This window comes from Heliconius melpomene, chromosome 13, assembly GCF_056956725.1.
Source record: "Heliconius melpomene rosina isolate 202511_hmr_F chromosome 13, ASM5695672v1, whole genome shotgun sequence".
Classification (NCBI taxonomy): Eukaryota; Metazoa; Arthropoda; class Insecta; order Lepidoptera; family Nymphalidae; genus Heliconius; species Heliconius melpomene.
This window is the reverse complement of record NC_140401.1, coordinates 7,078,532-7,105,282: the sequence shown is the minus strand read 5'-3', so window position 1 is coordinate 7,105,282 and position 26,751 is coordinate 7,078,532. Positions and strand designations below refer to the sequence as shown.

The window sequence follows — 26,751 nt, the reverse complement described above, 5'->3', positions numbered from 1 at the left end:
CCGCAACCGAGTCTCTACTTTTAAATATAACTGTAGCGTTTGGCATCGCGTTATCTCTATTTACTCCACTAGGGATAAAGATCGATGTTAAAAAGCAAATAAAAGAAACAAAAAAGAAAGACTGTAATGCCACTTCACTACTGTATCATTTAGTTTTTTTATAATGAGGCATTTATTTGTACGTGTCAATATTTTGAATCAAAAATTAACCGATAGATGAAATAATCTCTAGGAAAGTTATGCTTTAATTAAAATTAAAAACCCTATTGCAATTTCCTTGAATCGTCTGTTATTCCTAAGAATAATATATTTTTATGAAAATTACATACATATTACATATAGTAAGTAGAAAAAACTATTTTCTATGATACATATTTATTTCAACGAGAATTATTTCATGAAAATAAATTGTTCATAAAAACTTTATCAATATTTCTTTGGGTGGAATTTCTGATGAATCCTGTACAAATCCTGAGAACGTTGGCTTAAAATAAACCTGGTAAATTTCACTTTGATTCCTCGTATTTCGAGGTATATATTGACAGATTTAATATTTAGATACCTACTGAAATATTTCCAGTGATGATAACTTTTTTTAACTAAGAAAGTGCTTTATTTATAAAACTCTTAATAAAATATGACTAGACCTTTCTTATAACACGAGGGCTATATAGGCACTGACATTGGATCTAATTAAAATGCCTTCAAATAATATCATACAAATATAGATACTTTAAAAACAAACAGCACGCTACACGAATGGTACTCTTACATTAGTTAATGAGATAGTAATACTGTCGTAGCAAAGAGAATAGCCGCGAGCGAGTCGTGTCGAAATATGCTCACGTAACCCAGATATTTTGGTAAGGTAACTTTGTAGTTTCGCTAATATGTATGGGAGGAAAAATGTAAATGTCCTATTAGGCTAACTGAGACAGAATAAAAGTCAACATTTATTATTATAGTACTATCGCGATTTTGGTTTTTTAAAATATTAAACAGTTATACAGTGTACGGCATCATGAGGCCTTCATGGGGCAGTGGGATAGCGCCTGTTTGTAAATACCTATACTGAAACGTCAAAACGCGAGTAAAGCTGTAACAAGATGATTTTAGTATTTAATTGATTATTTGTTCTAAATAAAGATTTTTTATATAAACATTTTAAAACTTTTATGCCAGCATAGCGCTAAATTGGCGTTCTTACTTAACTATACATAAGAAATGACTATCCATATATTCACACGACAGAAATCATTTTAGCTTTAGCTTTTAAAAATACAGCCCGTATTAAAAAAAAATAATATATATTTTTTCTTTAATTAAAAATAAATTGGAAGTACTTTGAAAAAAATATCAATGTAGTCATTAACACTAATAATTATTTTTTGTAAACCTATACTCATAGCGTATTTAAAAATAAACAAGTTAATTAACATACATTAAAACTAGATACATAAAAAAGGTACCTACTTCTAACCACGAAGGATATCAAATGGAAATTATATTTAACCGTATGCGATACAATAAAATATCGCATTCTGCAAACTTTAATTGAACTAGCTGGCTCTATGCCGCGGGCAAATGCGGTAGCGGGAAAGCGAGAAAGTTTTAAATTTACTTTAAAAGATAATGCGCTTTGGCTCTAGTAAGTGATATTTGCATGATGACGTCATTATTTTTATCGTTATTTTGTTTTTAGTTTGTTATTTTAATTATTTGAGTAAATCAATAATCAATGAAATTAGTGGCGGGATTCTATTTGATAGTTTGTATTTTTTATTTTACATTTAACTTTTCTTTTTCTTTGAGTATTTATTCGAAATCTAAGGCTATGCCTATTCAAGTTTTTTTTTCTTTCTTACGCAATATGAAGTCAAATACTTCATAGCCAAACATTTTATGTTTCATTTTAAAGTTAAAATAAAAACAGTTTAATAATATTTATATAGCAGTCAATTAGACCATTTTCTTATAACTAATTGAAATTTAACACCCTCGATTTATAATGTTATCAAATATTTTCCGTTTAAGTACACTTGTAGACGTTTAAAACAGTTACTTTAAATATACTGAATGCTGTTTTGAACTTCGATTTGTTAAAACTGATTAATTAAATAAGAAAATTTTCTACTTACAATTAACAAAACAGAAGGGTGTCCCAATCCAATTTGCGCTATAATTATGATGTCATCGGAGAAGGATTTAATTAAAGACCTTTTTGGAAGCCTCCGAGGTAATTGCTGTTCAATGACTCTTTGTAGTCCGAGAGCCGACCTTGTTTTTACTTAGTGATTATTCTCTGGCTTCTTTATTATCTATCGACTTGATTGTTTTTACTTTACTCCTTTAAGTACTCGACAGTGTATTGTAGTTTTTTATTTTGTTTTCTAAGAACACTTAATAATACCCAATGTTAAAGTAAGTAAGCGAGTGGAAGCCAGTTGTAGCGCAGGGGCACAAGTGCGCGACTGAAAACGCGAGAGGTTGTGGATTCGATTCTTACTTGAGGAAATATTAAATATTTTAATTTCCTCTGGTAAAGAGGCAAAGCGCGGCGTTGAGTCCCGCCACTCAACACGCAATCCCAAGGCTCTGAATTCCACGGAAAGTGAGGAAAGGAAATGTCTTAATAGGAACGGAGTGTATAAACTTTAGATTCCCAGGTTCCCTCTGTCTACAATATTTTTGTTCTAACTTCACGCTGCAGTTAGCAGGATGTGCGGGATACACATATACTAAGTCCATACATTCTAACTACGGGAGCTAGTTTAGAACAAAAAAAGTTTAATTTAAATTATAATTAACAGAGCTTTTCAACACGGAATAAGCAGAATGGAGTCTGCCTTAAATGAAGCAAAATGATTTTAATATGCGGTAAAAAACACCGGGCAAGTCTAGGTGCAGTCATTTGCCAGGCAAACATTCCCTTTCTTGGACCGTACAAAGGAGATGTGCGCCTGAAAGTTAATTAAATTTGAATGTGTGTAAGCCAACGATAAACGCTATAGTTCATATACTTTTGTACGGTAATATTTCTTCTTATTAGTTTTAAAACACGTTATATAATTATTATGGACGCTATATCCTATACGGGTATGATTTAGTGTTCGATCACTACTTGTTGCTTATTTATAATATTAATGCTTAAAAAAATCCTTGGCAATTTCCACCGCCACCACTAGCATTTCAAAATAAGCTGTAAGTAGAGTATGGCATTCCTTATCACTAGTATTTTTTCCTTGCCCCTCTACAAGAGAGAAAAGAATTATTTACTAAAGTATAGTTTGAAACTATTCCATTACGTGCATAACAAGATATTAATATTGTAAGTAATAAAACGCTCGCGCTTCATCAGAATTTAGATTAACTCTAGTACAAAGTATAAACTTTATTTAACGATCAATTTCTGGTTGCTATACTAAAATTACTACCATTTTATTAAATTTTATTTAATGAAATGATAGTTACTGGTATGATATGACATTTATTAATTGTATTTTTTTTTGGCAAGAGTTACCTTATCTCTTCCGTTAAATGAACTTAATATTTATGAAATAGAGAACCTATTATTAGTAAAATATTTTATTATTTGAATTTTAAAATCTATTAATACTATTTACTAAGTGGCAACATTAATGCGAATACTTTTATTTATTTACAGTCTATCTCCATTAGTTCGAAACAATAGAGTCATCGTAATTGTGCAACAGACATTAACCTTAAGTGTTCCGAGAACTAACTTCACTTAATTTATAAGTTCCTATAGAAATATCTTTGAAAGTTCTTCCTTTTTAATAGCAAACGATACCACTTACAGATACTGTTATTTATTATAATTGATATTATTGTGAATAATAGAAATTAATTATATTAATAATTTAAACTACTTTGTTTTATCAGTAAAATAGAAAGGCCACTCAAATAACCAATTTCGCCACTTAAAGTTAATAAGGTTTGTTGAAAATAAGCAGCTTCTCGATTTACCATATAGCAACAAGGTAGGTCCTTCACTTTCCGCTATATTTTCGAGACGTTATGTGTAGAGGTGGCAAAACTCATTGGCATTGTTCTTTTGTCTAACAAATTGGAAAAATAAATTAATAATGAAAAAATCTTAAAAGTCCCTGATTAAAATTTTACTGATTACCCTTTTCCCTTCCGTTTTAAAAATTAAGTAAAATGTGCACTGTACAGGCAAAAAAATCGGAAATTGATACGACAATTACATTTTGTATTATAATTAATGTGTTAATTTAATGAATTTTTATGCATTATTAATATAAATTTTATATTATTGAATACTTAAATTTATTGATTAATATAAATTTTAAGTACCTTTTCATGCTAAATTAACTATACTTCCGCCACACGCGCCACGAAACTTCGTAAAAAGTATCCATCACCTTTCCGTACCTTTAAATTTTTTAATATTTTTCAAAAATCTAAACTTAATTATTACGGAGCAATTGAATAAGGTAAAAGAAAATAACACCCACCATTTTGGTAGATTTAGACACACCTGCAGTTTAAAATTATAGTTCCATTGATCAGTTAGCGTGCGCATAACACTTCACTTCCCTCTGATGCATAGTCATTCATGTGACAAATTTTATAGAGCCCTCAGGTTATTAGTTTCAATATGTATGGCCGGCCACATCGCACCTATTGCACGCCGAACTAGTTTACCTAAATTTGGCACTTAATTCCAATCGATTTGGTCATAAAATAGAATGCACACATTAGTACTGTTACAACGTTTATGTGCATATACCTACTAGTATACTACTCTTGAATTATGAACTGATGGTGGGTCTAAAATTTAATACACTGTTGTTAAATATTTGTATTACTAGTGGGATTGCGTTATTGCGCATGAATTACTCTAAAAGCAATGTTTGCGGTGTTATTACTAAATAAATAATTGATTTATTTTATTTTTTTTGAAAAATATTAATTTATCGGTGGGTTGTTTCTGAATATTTTTCAAAAACTTTTTCTTAATCTAAAACATAAAATATAACATATTCTCACTTATAATTATTAAAACATTTATCTTTAGTTATCTTTTATTTTTTAAGTAAATTATTTAACACAGAGAAAAAAACTAGTGGATGAAATCTGAAATAAAATACGGAAATTTATTCAATTTAAATCGGTTCTTTTAATAGTTTTCCGTTTTATAGAAGTTTTATGCGAAATAGTTAATAAAACTACCGTTGTTTGTTGTGTATTAAACTGGATAGCTTTATTTCTTTTTGTGTCGGAGCGTTTCCTCATTTTGTTATGATAAACAGATGGTCCAAAGATAAGTCACTCTGTTCCTCCACTTTAATTCTTTTAGAGACTACGAAGGATTGCGAAAACGATGCACTTTTTTTAATATCTGTAGTTAGGTGAAAATATCGTAATTATAAATGTTTTTACGAATGTTTAGCTCAATACTCTCCTAATCAATTTTATTTTAACTACATAAATGTTTAATATATAATAATATGGTAAAGACGTTTAATATTTATATTGTAGGTACAGATTTTTATTTTTCCCTTTTATATTTGAGTTGAAAACAATTAAAATTTAATACTCTGAATGTGTTACAATTAAACCTAATTACCGGGTGGCTATTAATTGATACGGAGAATTAATTACGCATTGTTTAACGTAATTTATGAAGACTATAATTGACTCAGCCAAGGCACTTCAAATGACACGTTCCTCAGTAGGTACTACTCCGAACTACTTAAATTAGGGTTAGATTCTCACTTAGGGGAAAGAGGTATTTTAATATTCTCATTTCCTACTATATTTTTATAGTCGGTCTGGTGACAGAACAAAGGGCGGCGTTGAATGTCGGAGTAATTCGGTGGCAACAGAAATTGGTGAACGGAGTGTCTTATCACTAAGTTCTGCCTAACCTGTTATATGCGAGACACAACGTGAATAATAAAAATATATACGATGGAATAATTTCGCATCGAATATTGAATATGTTATAAATAAACCTTCACAAAAGTAAATCTTTATATCGTGAATGTCCGGAAATTAATTATTTTAAAGAGCTTACACGTAAATATTAATAGTAACTATAGTACATTAAGCGAAGCGCTCTGGTTGTAAATGCAGTGGCGCATATGCTATTTTCAACTCCATTAGGTAAATCTATATCGATTTTTTAATGTTAATCCACCTGTAATACAATTTAAGTATGTTCGTTTCGCTTTCATTATTATCTGTATTTATTTTGTAGAACTTCTCTAATGTTATATTTTTTTTAAATATAACTTAATATAAATTAAACAATATCGCTTTAAAGATATTTATTAGCTTAGTAAAGTAAAAAAAGTCTGATGATTTCAGTAATAAATACGTTTTTCCGGTACGTAAACGTTACGTTACGGGTACCCTTATTTGAATCAGTGGAAATCGACACTCAATTTGAATGTCTAAGAAAATACTTGCGTGATCTTCCCTTTAACTGTCTATCCTTTTGGTTTCATCCCTAATTTAACTTTTAAGGAAACGTATAGCTGAAGTCGTCGACGCAGAAAGTGGTATGTAACCGAAGGGCGATTGATAGACGCTATTTTAGAGGCGACATTACGGTGCTTTGAAAACGCGTAATTTCAGCGGTGACAAATTTAGGTCGCGTGAGGTTTAAGCTTCTCCTTTATAGGGAAAATGAAATTTCTGGCAATTTAATTTCTCTCCCACATTGATACATTAAAGTTATATTAATAAAATGCACCAGAAATATTCAAAATGCAAGTAAATATGCTTTTTTCGTTGCTTCTTAAAGTAGTAATTACAGCTAAAGTAGCTTTCCTATCTAGCCGCAACACATGCACACGTATACTATGTGTACATAACTACACACAGCATACAACGATAGAGTTTAATCACAAAATTTTCTTTTTAACTGCTCGGGGCTTTCACGGAAAAACACTCGGAGCCAATTTTGCATAATAACTTATTCTAACATGGAACACGGATCTAATTGGATTTCATGTTTTGTCTGCTTTATTTGTTTTCCGCCACAAAATATGAAATAGGGTTCAGCGTCAGATTTGGTTACCACAGAGCGAGGAACAGTTATCGGGATTTTAATATATTTTGTATACAAAATTATACAACAGAAGCAAAATCAAAGCTATATAGGGTCACGAGCGCCTAACTGTAAACGGTTGTGAATTCAATTCCTACTCGTGGGAATGAAATATATTATATTTAATATTTATTTCTTTAAAATTACTAAAGTCTATCAACATTAGTTGAATACAACTTTTATTCAGCACTGTCTACGAACCGCTTAGTCCCACTCTACTTGCATCCGAGCATTACAGGTGAAATGTTTATTTTTTAACTGTATTCAAGCAAACATTTTCTATCTCTTAAACGTTACAATTCATGCTTGAAGCGCAAAGAGCTAACAGCGTAATATTTAATGTTCCGTTCGCTTAAAAAGGCCTTGTTTTATGGAAATTTTATATAACTTCTCGGCGAGATTCATTGCGAAAGTCAATTTACAGTTCCTGTGGTTGGATATTTTAGCCACCGTGGATTCTTTTGTTTGATTTTTAACTCTTAAAATAACCTTTTACATGCATTTACGGGTTTATACGGGAAACGTTTAATTTTTTTACTGACGCAGTGTTAGTTTGGTGTTTGAGTTTAATCAACTTTGATATAACATCAGACATGTAGTTACATTATTAGTTTTTATGTTTGCTTGTTTACACCTTATAAATTTACGCAGATAAGATTTAAGGTAATATAATTTTAAACTTATGTATGTTTTTTTATTTTGTTTGATTTTAATTGCAATAGGGTAGGGGGTAGGGGGGACTAAATGTAAATATCTATAATTATTAATATTTTAATAGCTGTAGATATTTGCGTTGTAAATTTCTCAATACAATTCATTTAATAATAAAAATAAATGAAAATCCTTATAAAATCCGTCTAGTCGGGTATAAAATGTTGGTAACGTATAAAATCTTCGAAGTCGACGTCAAAGTAATGGATCAGTTGGTTGTTTTAAAGTTGGGCTTGGGAGCACGTTCTGCCAAACACTGAAACTGACGAAAACCACGTTCAAGATTCCCTTTGAACAAACTTCGTAATCTATGGTTACTGTCACCTAGTGCTTACACCAATTTTAACAAAAAAATAGTATTTAGTATTAACAAATATGTGACTTTCTTTGCTTCTTAACTCTGTAAAAGTTCTAGTAAAGTTTCTGAGAATTTAATAATTTTGCTACACTCGGCTTAGTAGTATATGTGTAGCGCATTATAAAATACACGGCTTGTTAAATTTTTAATTGATATGAAACATTACTTGTAAATCCGACACAAGTACGGTACGAACTTCAAAACAATAAACTTCTCTTTGTTTATATAACTTCAGTTTCCGAAAGCAGGTAAGTTTTCCAACATTGTGGTTTTAATGATCTAATATTAACGAACATCGAGGGTATTAATTAAGGATTCCAAGTAGGTACACCATCAATAGCGGAATTATCAACGCAGCGGTAGAAGCTGTGAGTGAAGCATAACGTGTAAAATTAATTTGTTGGAAGCTAGAATACATTTATTTTGAAGTCTTTACAAGAGTAGAAAATAACCTTAATGCTATAATTGAATATTTCAGATGTTTTACTTTTTATTTAAGTTATATTGTAAGAATGTCCTTTTAGGAAAATAGTAACATGATATATATTTAAGTACTACTACTTTAAATACAAATAGGTACTAATAGAAACAGTCTACACATGTAATATATTCATTTTAATTACATTTGTACACTTTTTTTCAACTTCACGATGAATCCCGCGTATAGCAGGGTAGACAGAGAGAACCTAGTATTAATACGCTCTTCTCCCCACTTTCCGCTGAATTCTAAAGACATTGTGTGTTGAGTGGAGTAACTCAACGCCGTGCTTTGCTTCGAAATCAGAGCGAAGAAATGATGACTGAATTACATGAATTACAATATTGTCACATATTCAACGATGAATAAATTATAATGAAAAAATGAATAGCAAGTTTGCTTAAAATTTCATCCCTTACAATCCAAAAATACGACAATGTAAGCAGTTTGCTGTTGACAAGTGTCAGAATTATTGACGTGTTCACCGGTCGACTAAGCCTATTCCCACGTAGAGCTACAACTCTGGATAGGAATTTAATGTCAATACATTATTTTATGTCTTTGACCAGTATCTAAGTATAATTATTAAGGGTTTTATTATTTGTAGGGTTTTGTAGATACAGGTAAAGTACTCGTAAATACAAGTATTATACTTAGGCAGAAATTTACGAAAAAAAATGTATTTTAAATATAGCAATAGGTATACTTAAATACAAAACGTGACTCAATTTCGTGAGAATAAAGAAGAGGGCTGGTGACTACCAATAATAATAAAAACTGCTAACTTAATAGAAACAGGGTGTATACAATAATTAATTAATTAATTAGTTAAAATAATCTACCTCAATAAATATAAATTGAAGTCGGATGATAACAAAAAAACAACGTTTTTATCACTTCTAGTAGAATATTTTTCATCGAAAGTAAATCGTCATTTATTGGCTGACGCGGTGCCGCTCAGCTAATCCTACTACGTCAGCTTCGTAACCTCCTTAATCCTTCTCCCCTTTTGCCAGAACCGAAAGCATACTTTGTTAAGATTATACATTTTTTTAAGCTTTCACTACCAAATTTTGCTAACATTGGCTGAAGAAAATAATAAAACATTGGAAAAATGTTTTTATATTGTTTTTCGCCTCTTAATGCTTTTGAAATTGTTGGCTAAAGAAATATTTAGCTAAGAAAAGCGATAAGTAAACTTGATAGAATTAAATATCCCTGATTAATTTACTACACAATGTCCAGCAAAACAATAGAAATAGATACTCGCAAATACAGAACTAAATAGAAACCCTGTACAAAGTTTCAGAACTATGAAATTATAAACCGAATACAAAAGCTCTAATCTTTCCAAAGTTAGATCAAAATCGCTATTCCAATTAGACTAACCTAGTATAGTAGACTACAATATTTGCTTTCCTCTAATACTCCACAGTAAATAGACTCTCAATAACTAATACAAGCGATCAATAGGTCTTTTCATCAAATTAATAACGCCACTTAACGAACAACTAGCAACTCGAGTCCAGAGTTGCAATACTTAACGTATACCGTACGGAGGGTATTCTCGTGTGTCCCCAAGTTATATGTGCCGAAACATGTAAGCAGCTTACTATATGTTTCTCCTTCGCTAATATTCACAAAATTACTCGTCTAGCCAATTTCTGCTATTTGAATAATTGATGCGGTTCTCCGGTGAGCTACAGCAAACATTTGCTATCCGCAATCAAAGGTTCCAGTTGCTTGTGTTTCCGTTAATGTTACCTCCACTTGCTTTTAATGGTATTGTTTTATTGTGCCTTATCCTTACTATTTATTGGTAGCTATGATTAATTAGAAATTGATGCTATTGTTTTTTCACAGGTTCGATTTCCACTCGAGGAAATGGAATATTATTATATATGAGTTGACAACATTGAATAAAGTTGGGAGCGGAGTGTCTTAACACTAGGCTCCCTCTGCCTACCTTGCTACATACGGGATACAGCGTGAAGCTGAAAAAGAAACATATTTAAAGTAATATAGAAATATCACGACAAATTATTTTAAATTTTTGACATCTTAAAAATTCGCTTGTCCCGTAGCTCATCTCATCTAGTCTGTATCAGCTGGAGCTTTAGAGCTGCCAAGTTCAAATTGTTCGCGGTATTTTATTTGACGTTCACATAATACTGTATTCTAAATTGACTTACTGCTTAGTGGTGTAGTAGTCTTTTTGTCAAAAATATAGGTACTTGAACTCTTAAAACGAAACATGACGTAAAACTTTCATACCTTTTAGCTCCAACATTGTATGTGATGCAACTTAATGAGAACGCGACTGGTATTAGGAGTCCGAATTATGCAACATTGTAGCAAAATAACTTCAGTATTTTTAACTTTTATTGAATGGGTAGTTCCGTTTTTTATTTCCCAGTTGTAATATTCGTTCTTATCTTCATTTATACACCAGTAGCCCGCTCTCATGTCGCTGAGATTTTATTGGTTTAAAAATTGAACATCTTTTTTAAAAAAAAAACCTGAATTGATTGAGTACATTTACCTGGTAACTTTAACTACTCGGTGTATTTTGAAATAAAAATATCTTTTTTGCAGGTTTATTCTCAGTAATAAAAGTACAAAAATCGATGAAACAGTTTCGTGCTTCTATCAAGTATGCCTGTATTTAACTACACTACGTAAAACTATATAAATATGATTTCTGAACACGTCCACTCAACATGACTCGCTATTTTGCAAGTTATAAAGGATATAGTGATGCGAGCTTCAGGTCCAATTCATTTGATTAATAAATTATATTGACCAAGACCGTCGTGGCGCAGTAGCACAAGCGTGTGACTGTGAACACGACGGTAGTTGGTGCTATTCACACTTAGTAAATTAATTATTATTTATTAATATTGTTATTTCATCGTTCCTGTAACAAGGCAAAACGCGTGAGTTCCGCCGTTTACATGCCTGAAAAAATCGGTGGAAAGTGGGGAACGGAATATCTTAACACTAGGTCCCTCTGTCTACCCTGCTAATTGCGGAATAAAGCGTGAAGCTGAAAACAATAATTAATTAATGTCTTACTTAGCTTATTATGACTTATAAAATATTTTTTCTACGATTTTAAATACCTGAATTTTACTAGAAATTACTCATGGACCACATAAGTACAGATAAATTAGGATGAAATTACATTCCATATTATAATATTGTATATCATTTACTGCATAACGACTTGCATTTGCAATTTAGAGACTAACGTGAATCAATATGTAATGTACACCTGAAACTTAATACAATATTATACGAGTGACTGTTGTACGCGAACAATGTGCGTAATAGTAACAATGCTAGATCCCATTTCAACGTAACCGCAAGGCAAAGAGGCCTTATCTACAAATTAGTGAGGCCTGTCATTGAAGACGTCTTCACTTCGTAATCACAAGGTACTTCTTGAGGTAAGTACTCGTAAGTTTCTACATGCGACTCTGAATATCTCTAGCTCTTTGATCTAATTACTTCTACTTCTAACTGAGCTGACCTTTACAGCTTAATTTTTACTCTACAGTACATATTTTTAACGTCGATGAACAAATGCCAAGGTTAGAAATTTAATCCCAGCATTGCCCATTTTTTGTATATTTTGTATCACGTCTTGTGAATTTTGTATCATATAAAATACGTAAAAAAAGGAAAATGGTCGTACGTTTAACAATATTTTATATTGTTTATATAATTAGGTACAGATGAAATACAAAATTTGAAAAATTTATGACCTGTACAGCTTTAAAATATTTTTGATCGATAAAAGTTTACCTCAATATAGTTTTAAAAATGAATTTCCTTCCAATATCTGATATTATAGCCAAAACATTAGCGCATTTTAAATCGAAATGCTGAGTCACTACTTCTGCTGCCGTTCCCGCAACGAATACGTGGATCAAATATTTATAATAATAAATAAAATATAAAACGGGAAAGCTTTGCCTTATATGTATTCCGTTTACAAAGAAAGAAGTAAATGAAATTCTATTTTACTAAATTCGTGTAAACAATAATATTTTGGAAGCGTCCCTGCCAAAACGGCAAAGAACAACCTCGCGTCGTGTGTCGCATACCAACGAGTCGAGCAACAAGTAAAGTCTTTGTCTCTCGCCAAATGCGAGCAATTTCAGAGCTCTCTATCAACTAGAGCTTCGTTTTGGATATTTTTGAAAATTTTAACATACCTCGATTGCTTTGTTCCGGAAGGCAATATTCACCTGTTTTGCGCTTCTGCGCCGCGTTCCGGGTTTTCAATATGAATTGATCACAGATATCCTTTGCAGCTTTGATGCATAACTTTAGAATTTAATTTAATTTAGAAATAGGAATCGTAATTCAATAATATAGTATACATAAGTATATCTAATTGGGAGGTTATTATTTTTGCAATAATATTAACTCTACTCCTAACGTTAAATATTGTTTAACTTATACAAAGTAAGTGTAAAAAAATATGTAATAATAGTAAAAAAGGCAAATTCTTTCTCCCGCATAAGCGAGGTTTGTAGAGGAAACCTAGTGTTAAGACACTGCGTGTTAGGTAGTGGGATTCAATGCCGTGCTTTGTCTACCAAGAAAGAAGAAGAAATGAAAATAAAATATAATCATAGCCTCAGTCAGGATCGTACTTACAACTAATAAATCCCATTGGGCTACAACGGCCTTATAATAAAAAGGAAACTTATACCTAACTATAATTTAAATTTAAATTGTAATGTACGAGTATGTACATGGCAGAAGATAAACATAAATTGCATAAAGCTAAATAAAGATTTTCTAGAAGATTATTTGCAGCTTTACCGTTTAGACAGTAAGAATGAAAATAGTCGTTAACCTGGCGCGTCACTGTATCTGTTGCATATGCTCTTGGGGGCAATGCATTGCGATTATTCCGCCGTTTAGAATGTTCCGAACATTTTAACAGCGGCTGCGGTCGTTAGGCGGAGGTGTCTCGCGACGGTTGCATTCAAACATTATGATAAATGGTAACTTTGACAAATTTCTTATTTATTTCGCTTTAAGTGTTTCTATACATGTCTGAAACAAACAATAACTGAACGTCAGTCATGTTAATATGTCTGGGTCTATCTCAAGACAAATTAGAAATATTAAATTTCAACCAATTTAATATTTAAATTTTTAAATGTACCTACTATTGCACTTTGAAACAATCTTTTAGCATAGCAATTTATTATTTTATACTTATTTAGGATTTACGAGAACATAAAAAATATAATCTAAAACTTGGCACTTAAATTAGTTTAGGCTGTGACTCTTATGTCCATAAAAGGCCATTTCACGAAATAAATAAAAGAATCTGTTATATAAATGGTTAAATTTGAATGCTTTTAGAAATTGTTCTGTAATACAACTATCACAATAACCCAGTCTAGAGCTATACAGAACGTAATTGGTGCTCGAGCTTGCTATCGCTTACAAATTGTGCTCCTCGGATTCAATTGCTCGCTTTATATTGAGTAATCGTGCATGGGTTTTGTCTAATAACATAATAGACAAGGGGTTGCGGGTTGCGGATGTTACATTTAATTTGCTATATTTTTACGGTAAACGGGTAAGGGAAGGGAAGAATTGACATTCTATAATTAGATTTACACCGATGACTAAAAATTTTTTGTTTTATGAACTCTACCTTCTATAAACCTATTTGTTCTTTATGCGATAAAGCTATTTTTTATTTTTCTTTAACTGAAACAAGAATGTGTTCGTGTATTGAATATACCATATTCTGTAATGGAGATTAAGGCGTTCAATTTCTATATAATATTTTAAAAAACATATATGTAACTATTGTCAACTATGACCTATCCAATGATCTTCTATCATTTATATGTATTTACGATGGAATAATTTTTGGAACTAATTAAATTACTGGCCACAATTGTAGCAATCTGATTGGATAGATACATTAAGACTTAATTTCAATAAGAGATCCGATTATCTAAGCGAATTAGTAGCCTCTAAATGGAGATTAATTTGATTTCAAGATTAAATAAACAAACGATGGGACAATATCAATAATATAATGTAATTCTATTCCTACAACTGCTAAATACAATATTAAATTTCAATAATATTGATGAGGATTATATAGATTCGACCTCTACTCGGGGACAATAATAATTTTGATTTCCCCGATCTGGCTAGAATCTGGAAGACAGAGTGCAGCGTTAGGTTCCGCCACTTAACTAGTAATGTCTCGAACTCATTAAGATATTAATACTAGGTTCTCTCTGTCTACCTTGCTACAAGCGGGATAAAGCGTGAAGCTAATAAATGCAATATTACTAATAATAATAATATAAGTTCTATGAAGGTACGTTTTATACATATAATACATAAATATTTTCTAAAATATAGTTTTATTTTATAACACATTTCTGTAAGTTTATTACAATGAATAGATTTAGTGCTATAGTTTATATGTTAATATATATTGTCAAGTCAAGTCGATTAACAACAATATTGATTATATGTAATTTCATAATCATCAGAAGTGAAGTCGTAATCTGAATTTCAGCTCAATCGGACCCAGAGACCCACTAACACGACAATTCAAATAGAAGCTTCTAAAAAAGTAGGCAGAGAGAAAAGGAGCAGTGTTACGACACTTTCCCCGCTTTCAATCCAATTTTAGAGATAATTCTCGTTTTGTGTAAGTGCCAAAATTCAACAATAAATTAACTTTAATACAATAGTTTCCCCAAGTGGGTTCGAACTCACAACCATCGTGTTTACAGTCAGACAGTTACAGTTATATCATCTAAAACGAATAAGGATAATCGGAGTGATATATTATTCTTTCTGCCTATTTCACAACAAACAAAAAAACAAAAATACGTTTGAAAGCAAAGGTCAAAATCGGATCGATGCTCAAATTATATTTTGTTAAATCAAAGTTTCGCAATGGTTCTGATGGAAACTTTATTAATATATATTGAAATTAATCTCCATTAAATACTGGGAATTTAAATATTTTATTACTAATAAAACGTTGCCAAGTAGATTCTCAGATATTATTCTATTTAATATCTTTGCCAATTTGAACTGCTTAATGAGTAATAAACAAGTCTCTTGTAATGCTCAATTTATTTATAAGGAGCTTTTGTTGAAATTTGACGTAGCGTAGATTTTTATAATAACGTTAGGGTCACCGGTTCAAATCGTGTGGAGTATTTGTTAGTTCAGTATTTCTTTAGCAATTTTTTCTTTAAATAAGAACATTTTACAGATGTTATGATTATTATCGTAACATATACTGATTTTCCTGCATTAAAGGAAATATAAAAAAACTACGAGGAGTGGACCTAATTCTAATTAATTAATTCAAATTTGAAAGTAGAGGCGATGGTCCGAGAATGGCCACGTCGACTTGTCAAAAAGTAAAGTTGAAAATTTCAATGTTAAAAATCTAAAATGTGCGAATAATACTTAGAAGAGAACAACGAAGATAAAAATAAATAAGTGATTTATTCACAATTCATCCTAATAGCTTTTAGTTTGAGCAATGTAGAAGTGACGTTTTGAAATTGTCCTAAGATCTTGGCACTACCTGAGTTAAAGCTTCTTTACATCAAACGGCATAACAAATTCATACATAATGTATAAACGGCTTAATGGAGCTGGCATGAGGTCAGGCCGACTTGGCATTAAGAGCTTTCGGTGAGGCCAGGGAGTGGGGGAGGGACCAAAGTGAATATTATAACAGGATAATAATAATATTCCTTGTTTTCTAGCTGCTAAATAAACAGTTGCGGGCCCGACGCCGCTTTGCAGCCAAAGGCTTAAGATACCGAGATTGTTCGGTCAAAGAGACTGTACTGCGGAAAAACTATTTGTATGATAAATATTGACTCACGCCGAATTCTGGCTTAAATAATATTTTAAAATAAATACGGTGATATCAACATTTACGTGCTATAGTTTAATTAACGTGGGGCGAACGTAGGGGACTTAAATGTACAGGATGTTTTTTATCTACCTATATTTAAAGGTGATTTAGAAGAATTCGCTTATTTTTATTTTTCACCTTTAAGTATAGGTTGCGCTAATTTCCCTGTGATAACAGCTATCTAGAGATCATAGTATGTTTCATGTGTTATGCACAACTCTTAATTATTATTTTTGTTAAAAAGGAAAGGATTTTTTAAACGATGCATACAGAATCTATGGATAATTAGGTAATAAACTTATATGAACTCTCATTCAGTTATTTACAATCTAATGATTGAGTTTTTAAGAAAGAAGTCCATTTTTTGTTGGCAACTTACAAAATTTTTCATACTTGACATAGCACTTGTTTCTTTAATGAAATACGTTACGCTTTATGTTACGGCTGTAAGACAAAGAAAAATTAATTTTGCAGCTTAGTATTTGAATAAACGTTTCGTCGAGAGATACATTTACATAAGTTATGAAACTCGAGGTAATCGTTATATTAGACTTGTCCTAATTATTCTGTAATTATATTGCGATATAATTTATAGGTCAATTTTGGAATTATTTTGTAGTTTATTTAGATTTTTTTAAGCAAAAACAATTTATTTAGTGAGCACCGTATATATGTGTCCTATATAGTTATGGATAGGATAAATATAGAATTTCTTTCTCATAATTCTTCGCAGCTAAAACGGAAATTGTATATTTTTAAATTATATAATTTCATTGAGATACTTCTCAACGTAGTTGAACAATTTCAATCTTCCTGTAATATATATCGTGGTATCTTCCGAGTGAATGCACCAGTTAAGTACCAATTATCAAGCTGCCTTTGTAAAGAAACTTCATTGTACACTTTACAAGAAAATCGCGTTGCATATTTCTTAAAGTTGTTACGTATAACCGGGGCTTAACTTATAACAATGTCGTCTACAGAGAGCATTTACAATACAAAGTAAATACTTTCATTCGGATATACGGTCGTATGAAATAGGCCTCGGGATGGCCCTAAGTAAACCTGCTTTTGAGTTACAACAGCCACAAAGTACGAAGAAACCGCGTTTGGACCGTTGGACAATTTCGCCGACGGGTCATACAAATATTCATATTTAATTCAGTGCTGCCTTTGAACTTGCCTATTAGCAAACAGACCTCCGAAAGACCAATTTTGCATAAGATTAAAACTTAACATTGTTAATGTTTTCGTGTTCCTTTCATGTGAGTGTAATGTAATATATAATGCAATATTGTTTGAATAAGGTTTTTTAAATAACCAATTAAAGTTAATTTTAAGCAAAGTAGAATATAGGCGTTGTTTATTAAATCGCGTGTTGAGTGGCGGAACTCAATGCCGCGCTTATAAGGCATTGTCATATTTAAGAAATATTTTCAATATAAAAAAATCTTAACCAGGAGAAGAAATACTTAGCATTCTATGTATTCAATATCATCATAGTCGCATACATGTATGTAAAACCAGCTGTATATATTTAAATAATAATATTTTTGTCCTATCTAAATCTTAACAAAAGTTTTAACAGAACTTTATGATCTATAAAAACACAGGCTACTCTTTCGACAATTATTGCTACGTTTAAATAAAAATATTGCCACAAGCCTACAACGGTAAGCCCAGATAAGCGCCTTTTATAATTAAAACAGTAAATCTTCTTTTGGTATAGAATTTATTTTTTCTTAGGTACTTGAATATATTTGAAGGAACAAATATTAAATTATAATTTAAATGTATTTTTGTACATAAATAAATGTATTAAGGAAATGTGTAAAAATTATGTAAACATAACGATAAGTAAATCACGGGCAGGTGTAATACGCATCTAGACATTAAAAATTAACTTTTTAAAACTAATTTTGAGCCCGAAACCCATCCAGCGACACATTCGTAACCTTTCGTGCTAATCAAAATATTCTATTCTGTTTGTAAACGCAAATTTGAGCAAAAACACGGGCTGCGGTCGGCCAGCGGTCTTGTTTCAGCGGCGACACGTAAAGCAGGCATTGCATTCAATTATTTACAATATATATAATACATTTCCTTTTTAATTTTGGACGACCCTCACGTAAATTATATTAGGTTATGGACAAGTGACGAGATGTGGTGAATGTTGTATATAGCACTTTACTTAGGAGCTTTTAGTATAAAACATATTATATATGTGATTTCTCTAAAGTTTGCTTAAAATAGTAAATCTATTGTTAATAATAATAATGTTACTGGATTAAAAAAAAAAGATAACCATAGAACTTCTTAATAGTAGATACCTAAATTAGCTTTTAAATTAATGAAAGAAGCGGACTATTTGCAACAATATTTGAGAGCTCTTGGATTTGTCAATGTCAAATGCTTAATTAATGAAAAGAGTTTGGACATACTTAATTACATTAATTTTGATTAGTTAAAATCTTCCCTTTAAATCTTTATTATGAAAAATCTTTACTGCCCTCAATATTGACTGCTTTTTAAGTTCTGTATTTTTTTAGATTAATAGCAATATGTTTTTATATTAGAGGTGGTGTGATACTATTTTTCTGATTTGATTATCTGATAAGACTAAAGGAATGAAACGTTTATAGAATTGTTTCTCTACGTTTCATTTGCTGTGCAGTACTGAAGGTGATTGAAAAATTTAAAAATACAGTTAAATAAATCATAATATTGAATTAATTGCCAACACTCTATTTTACCGACAATTTATAACAGTTTCTTGGACTTTTTAAATTCAGTAGCTAATAACCTGTATAATAGAAATAGAACACGTCTTTATATGTGTTATACGTATGCGTGTAACTTTGTAAATCTCATGCAATGCCCATTACGGTGAACGTTTCCGTTGTGATTACAAACACTATTCTTAGACCAGATTTACTGACTGCGCTTACATTTAAACAGAAGTCGAGCTAAATAATAATTATTATTCATCTTGTAGACTCTTCTATATTATGGAATCTTATTTTATAATACTTATTAATATAAATTATTCTTTGAATATAATAGTATTAATATTATGAAGATACACATTTAAGTATATAATAAAATAAAATAGTTAGTCCAATGCAGTGATGTAAGTGATTATAAGTTCAAATCTTTATTAAAAAAACAAGCACAAGTAGTAATTTAGTTTACTTATAACTTGCCTATTTACGTTTATAGCATATGGGCATATTATTATCTAGAAGAGACTATCGGAAATTACTATCGAGGGGCATCGCAACAAAAACTAGTTGATATTCAATACAAAAAGTGCATTTCAAACACCAACTCAAGGCCATACTTACGTGGCTCGCAGCCAGGCGTAAATGCCATGGTCAACCATCGTAACAGCACGGTAGTTACTATTTTTTAGATCAAAAATGATGCCTTATTAAAATTATTAATAGTATTTTATTTATGCGATAGCACGGGCCAATGCCTCGTTATGGCCTAAGGAGGTGTTTACTGTTCCGCTCGTACGACCGTTATTTTGAATTTTTCAGAAGCAAACATAGTTATAATAACAGGTAATGAGTCATTGCGTTTTATATTATTTACGCTACATTGATCTTCCTCATAATATGTAGAATAGTGCTTTTACGTATTGTTGCTTAGCTTCACGCTTTCCGTTTTAAGACATTCCGTTCTCCATTTTCCGCCTAAGCTTGAGACACTGTGTGTTAAGCGGAAGATATGAACATTATGCGTTACCTTTTTAACACTAGAAGTGCCGAAGATTGAGACCCCCCTTGAACCGCCGTCGTGACAAATTTGTCCCATTCTACTTATTATGTTGATTTTTGGTATAATACAAAAAAAATATTATTAAAATAATTCGTAAAATATGTAGACCATCTTTAATAATCAATTCTTATTCTTTAACAAATATAAAAGTACCAAAAAATAAAACATAAAGAAAGAATCAAATATTTCTAATACGTTCTAAGGTCGTGACAACTAACTGAATAACTCTTACAAAATTAGAAGTTATTGAAATTAGTTAATATTATTAGTAGGCCAAGTAATGCATTAATATATTCTTCATCAGTGATACATCACCGATGATTTATAACATTGCGTGGTGATGCCTCCAGAATTCGGCGGAAAATGCCAGCGGAGTGCATAGCATTAGGTTCCCAGGTTCCCTCTACCTACCCTACAATTGCCCACATTTGGCATCAAGTGTTTTTCTGAAATTCAAGCCTAGCTTAGTCATCCTTTCATCTGATACCTCACTTGGACTAGCGGCAAAATTTAGTATTGACACCAATTTTACCCCACTTTTCAGGCTATTATTTTTTAAGATTTATACATAAATGTATAGTTTTCAGATTTTTTTCTGTACTAGTACTACATGTAGAGGCTAGCTGCCAAATTTCATAATTCTAAGTTAACTGAAAGTACCTTATTAATTTGATTCCCTTTATAGTGTCGAAATACATGTTTTTTACTATATAAATGGTCATATCTTTTTTTAAGGGCGCTTTTTCAGGAAATCAAGGGACTGTAGATCGTCATATAGTTGATATTTATATACTCATATGAATATCAACTCGATTTCTCCAAGCATTTCTGAGATAAAGGCACAGACAGACGGTTGGACCAAAAAATGATCTTATAAGAGTTTTTTTTCCTTAAAAGCTACAGAACCCTAAAAACTTAGTCATTGACTGCTAAACCTACTATTCAATTTTTTTCCGTCCCCGCATTGTCCTTTCCTCTCCACCTCGTCCCCGTGGTATGAAAATATGTAAAATTATACCCTCAAATAATAAAATAATAATGGCGGGACAAAAATGACCCAGCGGCAGTTCTAGGTAAATCTACTTTTGTTTCAAAAAGTATGACTGCTATAAAATTATTTATATTTTTAATTAAATAAAGGTGTAAAATTGGTAATAGTAAAAAAAATTCATCAACATAAATTAACAAATAAAAAAGTTATATACAATCAACCTTGCGTTTGGGTCAAAAATGGGACGGCGGCGCTTCTAGTGTTAAAGCCGAGTAATAAAAATAATTCATTCCCCTAAGGGGGATCGAAACTACAACCTTTGCATTTATAGTTAGATGCTATCCCACTGCGCTACAATAGAGTCAACTATACGTGTCGTATACGTCATGGCAGTGTTATAACATCGGGTCTCTACGCGCGGCCAAAGTTAAGGTCAAATTACGTAAGTCCCACCGTAGACGGCGTGGCGGCGCGTGCGCAAGTTCAACGGCCGGGGCCCACTCGGGCAGACTTCTAATATTTTTTCCTGTGGAATTTGCACATACACATGATTAATCTTCACTATATTTAATATATGGTTATATCTATATTTATTTAGACCTAGATATTATATAAATTCTTCTATATTATTTTAATTATTACAATATCATTATAGAAGTATGCTTGTTTTAACTTAAAAGAGTCTAAGCTTTAAGCTTTCATTTAGCTGTTATAATCTAATCACACTAGTTATTTTGAAGCTGCCTTGATTATACATAATAAATGAAGTTAAGATGTGGATTCATATCGCTATATATATACTCGTACACAATATACATGTATGTATGTATGTATGTATGCCTACTCCAGCGAAGCTTGAAACACTAATCTCGTAAAGGAAACTGTAGATAAGACAAGGGAATCAACGAACACGTGTATTTCACCGCACCCTGTAATTACCTTACGTACATTGATGACAAGAATTAATTAGCACTATCGAAAACAGACGCCCCGCGCGTATCGTTGACACCTGGCACTTACCTATGAAACATAGCTTTAATCCTTGTGAATTTGTAACAAATTAATATTTATTTGGTAAATATTATACTGTATTTAATAAATATATATGTTAACTTAACTTACGACGTTGAGCTCTGCCACTCAACATGCAAAACGTTAGAATTTGGCGGAAAGTGAGTAAACGTCTTAATGGGAACGGAGTATCTTAATACTAGGTTCCCAGGAGATACAGATGAAGCTAAAAAATAATATATTACTTACGAAAAACAATTGTATAATAAAAAATGAAGTACGTCATATAACGTAAATAAATTAAATGACAAAAACATAATTGTATAAGAAAGATAAAATAAAAACAAAGAATGTCAGTAATACATTAATAAAATTAATTTATATACTAAATTTCCACTAAAATTACTTTCACTGGTTTTACTTACATTAATGTGACTTTTTACTTTCAATAGAATAAAGTTGGTAAAGTTTGCAAATCCCTTGGGCTATTGTCATACCCACAAACACAAGTTTTACGCTCAGTTGAAGAGGAATGGGGTAGATTACTAACCACTACATACATACATACCTACATAAGATATTTCGATTGAATGACTAATTTGCGTACCTTGCGAATTGTGGAAATATATGGAGGGTCTATTTTACCTAAAATAAGTGTAATTATTATGTTTTTTTACTAACGTTTCGATACCTCAATTACTAAAGTTCTGGAACAACAGCTATATAATTCTTAAAACAATATTATTCAATAGATTATATGCTATTTCCTTTCTGAACAGCAAGAAAGTAAATAAAACGACGTTTGCATATTCAATATGTACAGACTGAAATCTTTTTTATGCATTATTAAATCCATAATATTTGAACATGTGTAGAACGTCAAAAGTTATTATAAAATCCACCATGCTGAAAACTATATCCAATTATTCGTCTATTCCATTATATTTCCCTGTTGTTTTCATTTTGATCCATTTTCGGTTTACTTGTTAGATAACGAGATGTGTGTACACCGTTGGTATTAATAAAAAGATATTTCCGATGCAAAGACAGGTATATAGATATCTATTATAAAATAAAAATTGCGCTGATGCTTTAGTAATTATCGGAAATACGCTTGCATTTATATTTCTTTACAATTTTTGTGTATTTTCTATTTTAACTAATTGTAACGCATTCCTTTCTGGGATTTCTATTTGAAAATCTGTTGTATTTTCCTCATAAGTAAATAGTGTGCGACGTTAAAAGGCGCTTAATGCTCTTAAGCGTATACAACCAGCTTATACCTTCCGGATGTCTTCTGATGTCCGCTAACGAGACCGATTTTCAAGATCAATACAATTTCGGAGCCTTTCAATAATCCTACATTGGTTTCTTATAAACGATACTTCAGATATTCGTAGTAAAAGATATTCATATTATTTAAAATATCTCATGATTTTCGTGACTCTAAAAGCTAAAAAAATGGTTGAGTACCTTAATGATCCCTCAATCCTATTAAATAAATATATAAAGGTATAATATATATTTGTTTATTTTACTTATTATTAAAATTGAACGATGTCTTAAATTATATGTAATATATCTTTATATAATTTTTTATACAAAGTAGCAGTGGTTTAATTTAATGAGTGATAAAAGATAGAGGCCGTAAAAAGTTAGTGTCATAGTACGTCGCGACGTACCGGCGACGCGGGTCATGCACCGTTGCGGCGCGGCGGCAGAGAGGAGTCCGGAGGCTGAGCGAGCGCGGCGCAGGCGCCCAGGTGCGGCAGGTAGGCCCGCCCCTACGCCCTCCGCGCCTCGCACCTGCCTCGCGGCGCTCAGTCCACCGCCACACGCCGGCCTGGCGACTTGTGCTCCGTGCACGCCGCCTCGCACTCCGTACCTCCCGACCGCTAGTTTCCCGCTCTCCCGACTCGACGCTCGCTTCGTACCGCTCGACGAAACTTTTAGAACTTCCGATCCGGGAGTCGGCGGCGCGTGCCCGTCGAAGGTTTGGAGATCGGCCGTGAATGCGGTCGTGAGAGACGTTGGAGAGGCCTCGCGGAGGCCGTCGGCACGCTGTTCCCGCCGCAGCTTGGGTGCGTGTCCTACGCGACGCCGTGCGCCTGCTGCCCGCCGCTGATCCTGCAGCATCCGCACCCGCTCCCACTGACTCTACCGCTCCCGTTACCACTCGCCTTCCCGCTCCAATCACTCGACACACAAGTCGCTAAACACCAGCGTCTGCTGCTCTCTAACATGGTAAGTACCTTCGAATTTTCCCGCCTTCTCGAGGCGCTCGACCGATAAGTTTTCGCGAGAAGAGAGCACGACGAGACGCTTGCAAAGTTGCCGGAATTTGAATCTGATAATAGCACAATTTCACAACTAATATGTAGCGATCATATCGCTATGTAAGTACGGAGAACCTTCTATTGTAACAAACTTTAATGGAAATAAATAAACTTACTTTTAGATATAATGTAAATATTTGATAACATATGTATGCGTATGATATGATTTCATCGTTATGTTATTGTAAATTTAACGTCACTTTTATCGTATCTTATCATTAATCGCTTTAAACTTAAAAGCTTTCAATAAAAACATTACTAACCTAGTGACTAACATTGTTTTTAAAGATACACACATAGACAGCATACTTACGAGTAGTTTTTTAAAATTATAATTAATATAAATAAAAAAAAAACACTTGAATTATTTTGTACAATTGGCTATACTTTTATTTGTTTACTTGAATGCTGTTTATTTTATGACTTTTATATTATATACCTGATATTATGCATATTTTGGTTTTATATTTTCAAACCACTATAATACATCGTTTAAATAAGATTAAACTTAATCGAATGAGTGGACATTGAAAATCGATAACAAAATCAACTTTTGTTTACAATTCAAGCTAGATTCTTATCTTATTTCCGATGTGCCACTGGTCGCCCCCCGACCATAGAAGTAAACGGTGATGACAGAACTTTAACTCAAAATGGAAGTCGCATCAAACTTTTCTCATTAAGACCTTCCGTCAAAGGTGTGTTTACGTTATTTTAATACCTACTTATTACTCACAAATCTAATTTACTACAGCAAGTCCGCTGTCGGCCATATAACATCCGCAAACTTAGTACTGGACATATTTTAAAATAACAATAATAATAACTAAGATTTACTTATTAGACAAAATTTTATAATCTCTGAGGCATTAGATTCTCATTAATAATTTATATTCAAATAAAAATATCCACTTATTTATATTTTATTAACTCCAATCCAAGTCCAATATGTAATATTATTTTCGTTAATCATACATATTTATTAAAAATATACTAAAAACGCGACGACGTAACGGTCAAGATGTGTTTTCAACAAATTACCATGCTATACTTTCCGTATCACAACTACGATTGGCATAACGGCAAACAGTAGAGTCAGAAATATTAAAACGTTTAAAAAATAGAGAATTAATATGTTGAAAATTTATTTATATTTATGTAAAAAAATTGTTTAATGCACAATAAATTTACCTATTCCGCTTCCCGCCAACCTCTTTATGGTGGACATAAAGAGGTTGGCGGGAAGCGTATGGGTCCGAAATGCTAAGGATCGAGTGTGGTGGCGAGAATTGGGGAAGGCCTATGTCCAACAGTCGACAAAAGATGGCTGTTGATGATGATGATGAATATAAAATATATACAGAAGAAAAATAAACAACACATATTGTATTTACATTTGCTGTAATAGAAATCATCGCATGTAGCAGCATTCATTATATCAGTTTCACCGCAATTTCGCTCGAAAGCCGCGACTCGACGCGACCGCGCGAAACGGTATCCACATCGCAAACATGCGATTAATGGCGTTAAGATATCTGACAAAAATATTATTTTTTTTACATATAACTTACGAGAATGATAATACAACATATGGGTGGAGTTCCTCCGCTGGGTAGAGCGTACAGTATCTTGAAATCTCTCTCTCTCTTTTCTTTCCACCTAAGAAATATTTGGCTTATAGTGTTAAGACATCTTATAAAAATGGTAATTTCAATCATTTGAGTTATAAAAAAATATCAAATACTTACTATCAGAATAATCACACATATCATCTAGTCCTACATATTCATAAGTTGATTTACTTCGTTTGTGCAAAGTCATTGTATTAACAATAAAAATACAGGTTTCTTCATAGAATTTTATAATTTAGATATATATATCTAACTAACGATCCTCTCGCGGTTTCACCTGCAAAATTACGACAGCATTCGTTTTTCATATATCAAGAGACTTAAACAAGGCTCCGCTTGCATATTTTATTTTTATATTATAACTAAAGCACAATATCTTTGATAATTAAAAGTTCCCTATATCCT

The 26,751-nt window shown here is 32.0% G+C and overlaps 1 protein-coding gene across 10 annotated transcripts in view; it reads left to right on the top strand.

Annotated features, from left to right (window-relative positions):
• Positions 1-26,751, top strand: part of heph (polypyrimidine tract-binding protein 1 heph) — a 316,994-nt gene that overhangs the window by 149,877 nt on the left and 140,366 nt on the right. For 3 of the 10 annotated variants that reach the window (XM_085196831.1, XM_085196826.1, XM_085196832.1), the window contains exon 1: positions 24,227-24,623. The exons of the other annotated variants lie outside the window; for them this stretch is intronic. In XM_085196831.1, coding sequence (XP_085052957.1) covers positions 24,621-24,623 — 3 coding nt within the window. In that variant the 5' untranslated portion in view covers positions 24,227-24,620. Of the gene's footprint in view, positions 1-24,226; positions 24,624-26,751 lie in introns of those variants that run through there. 10 annotated transcript variants of the gene reach the window in all.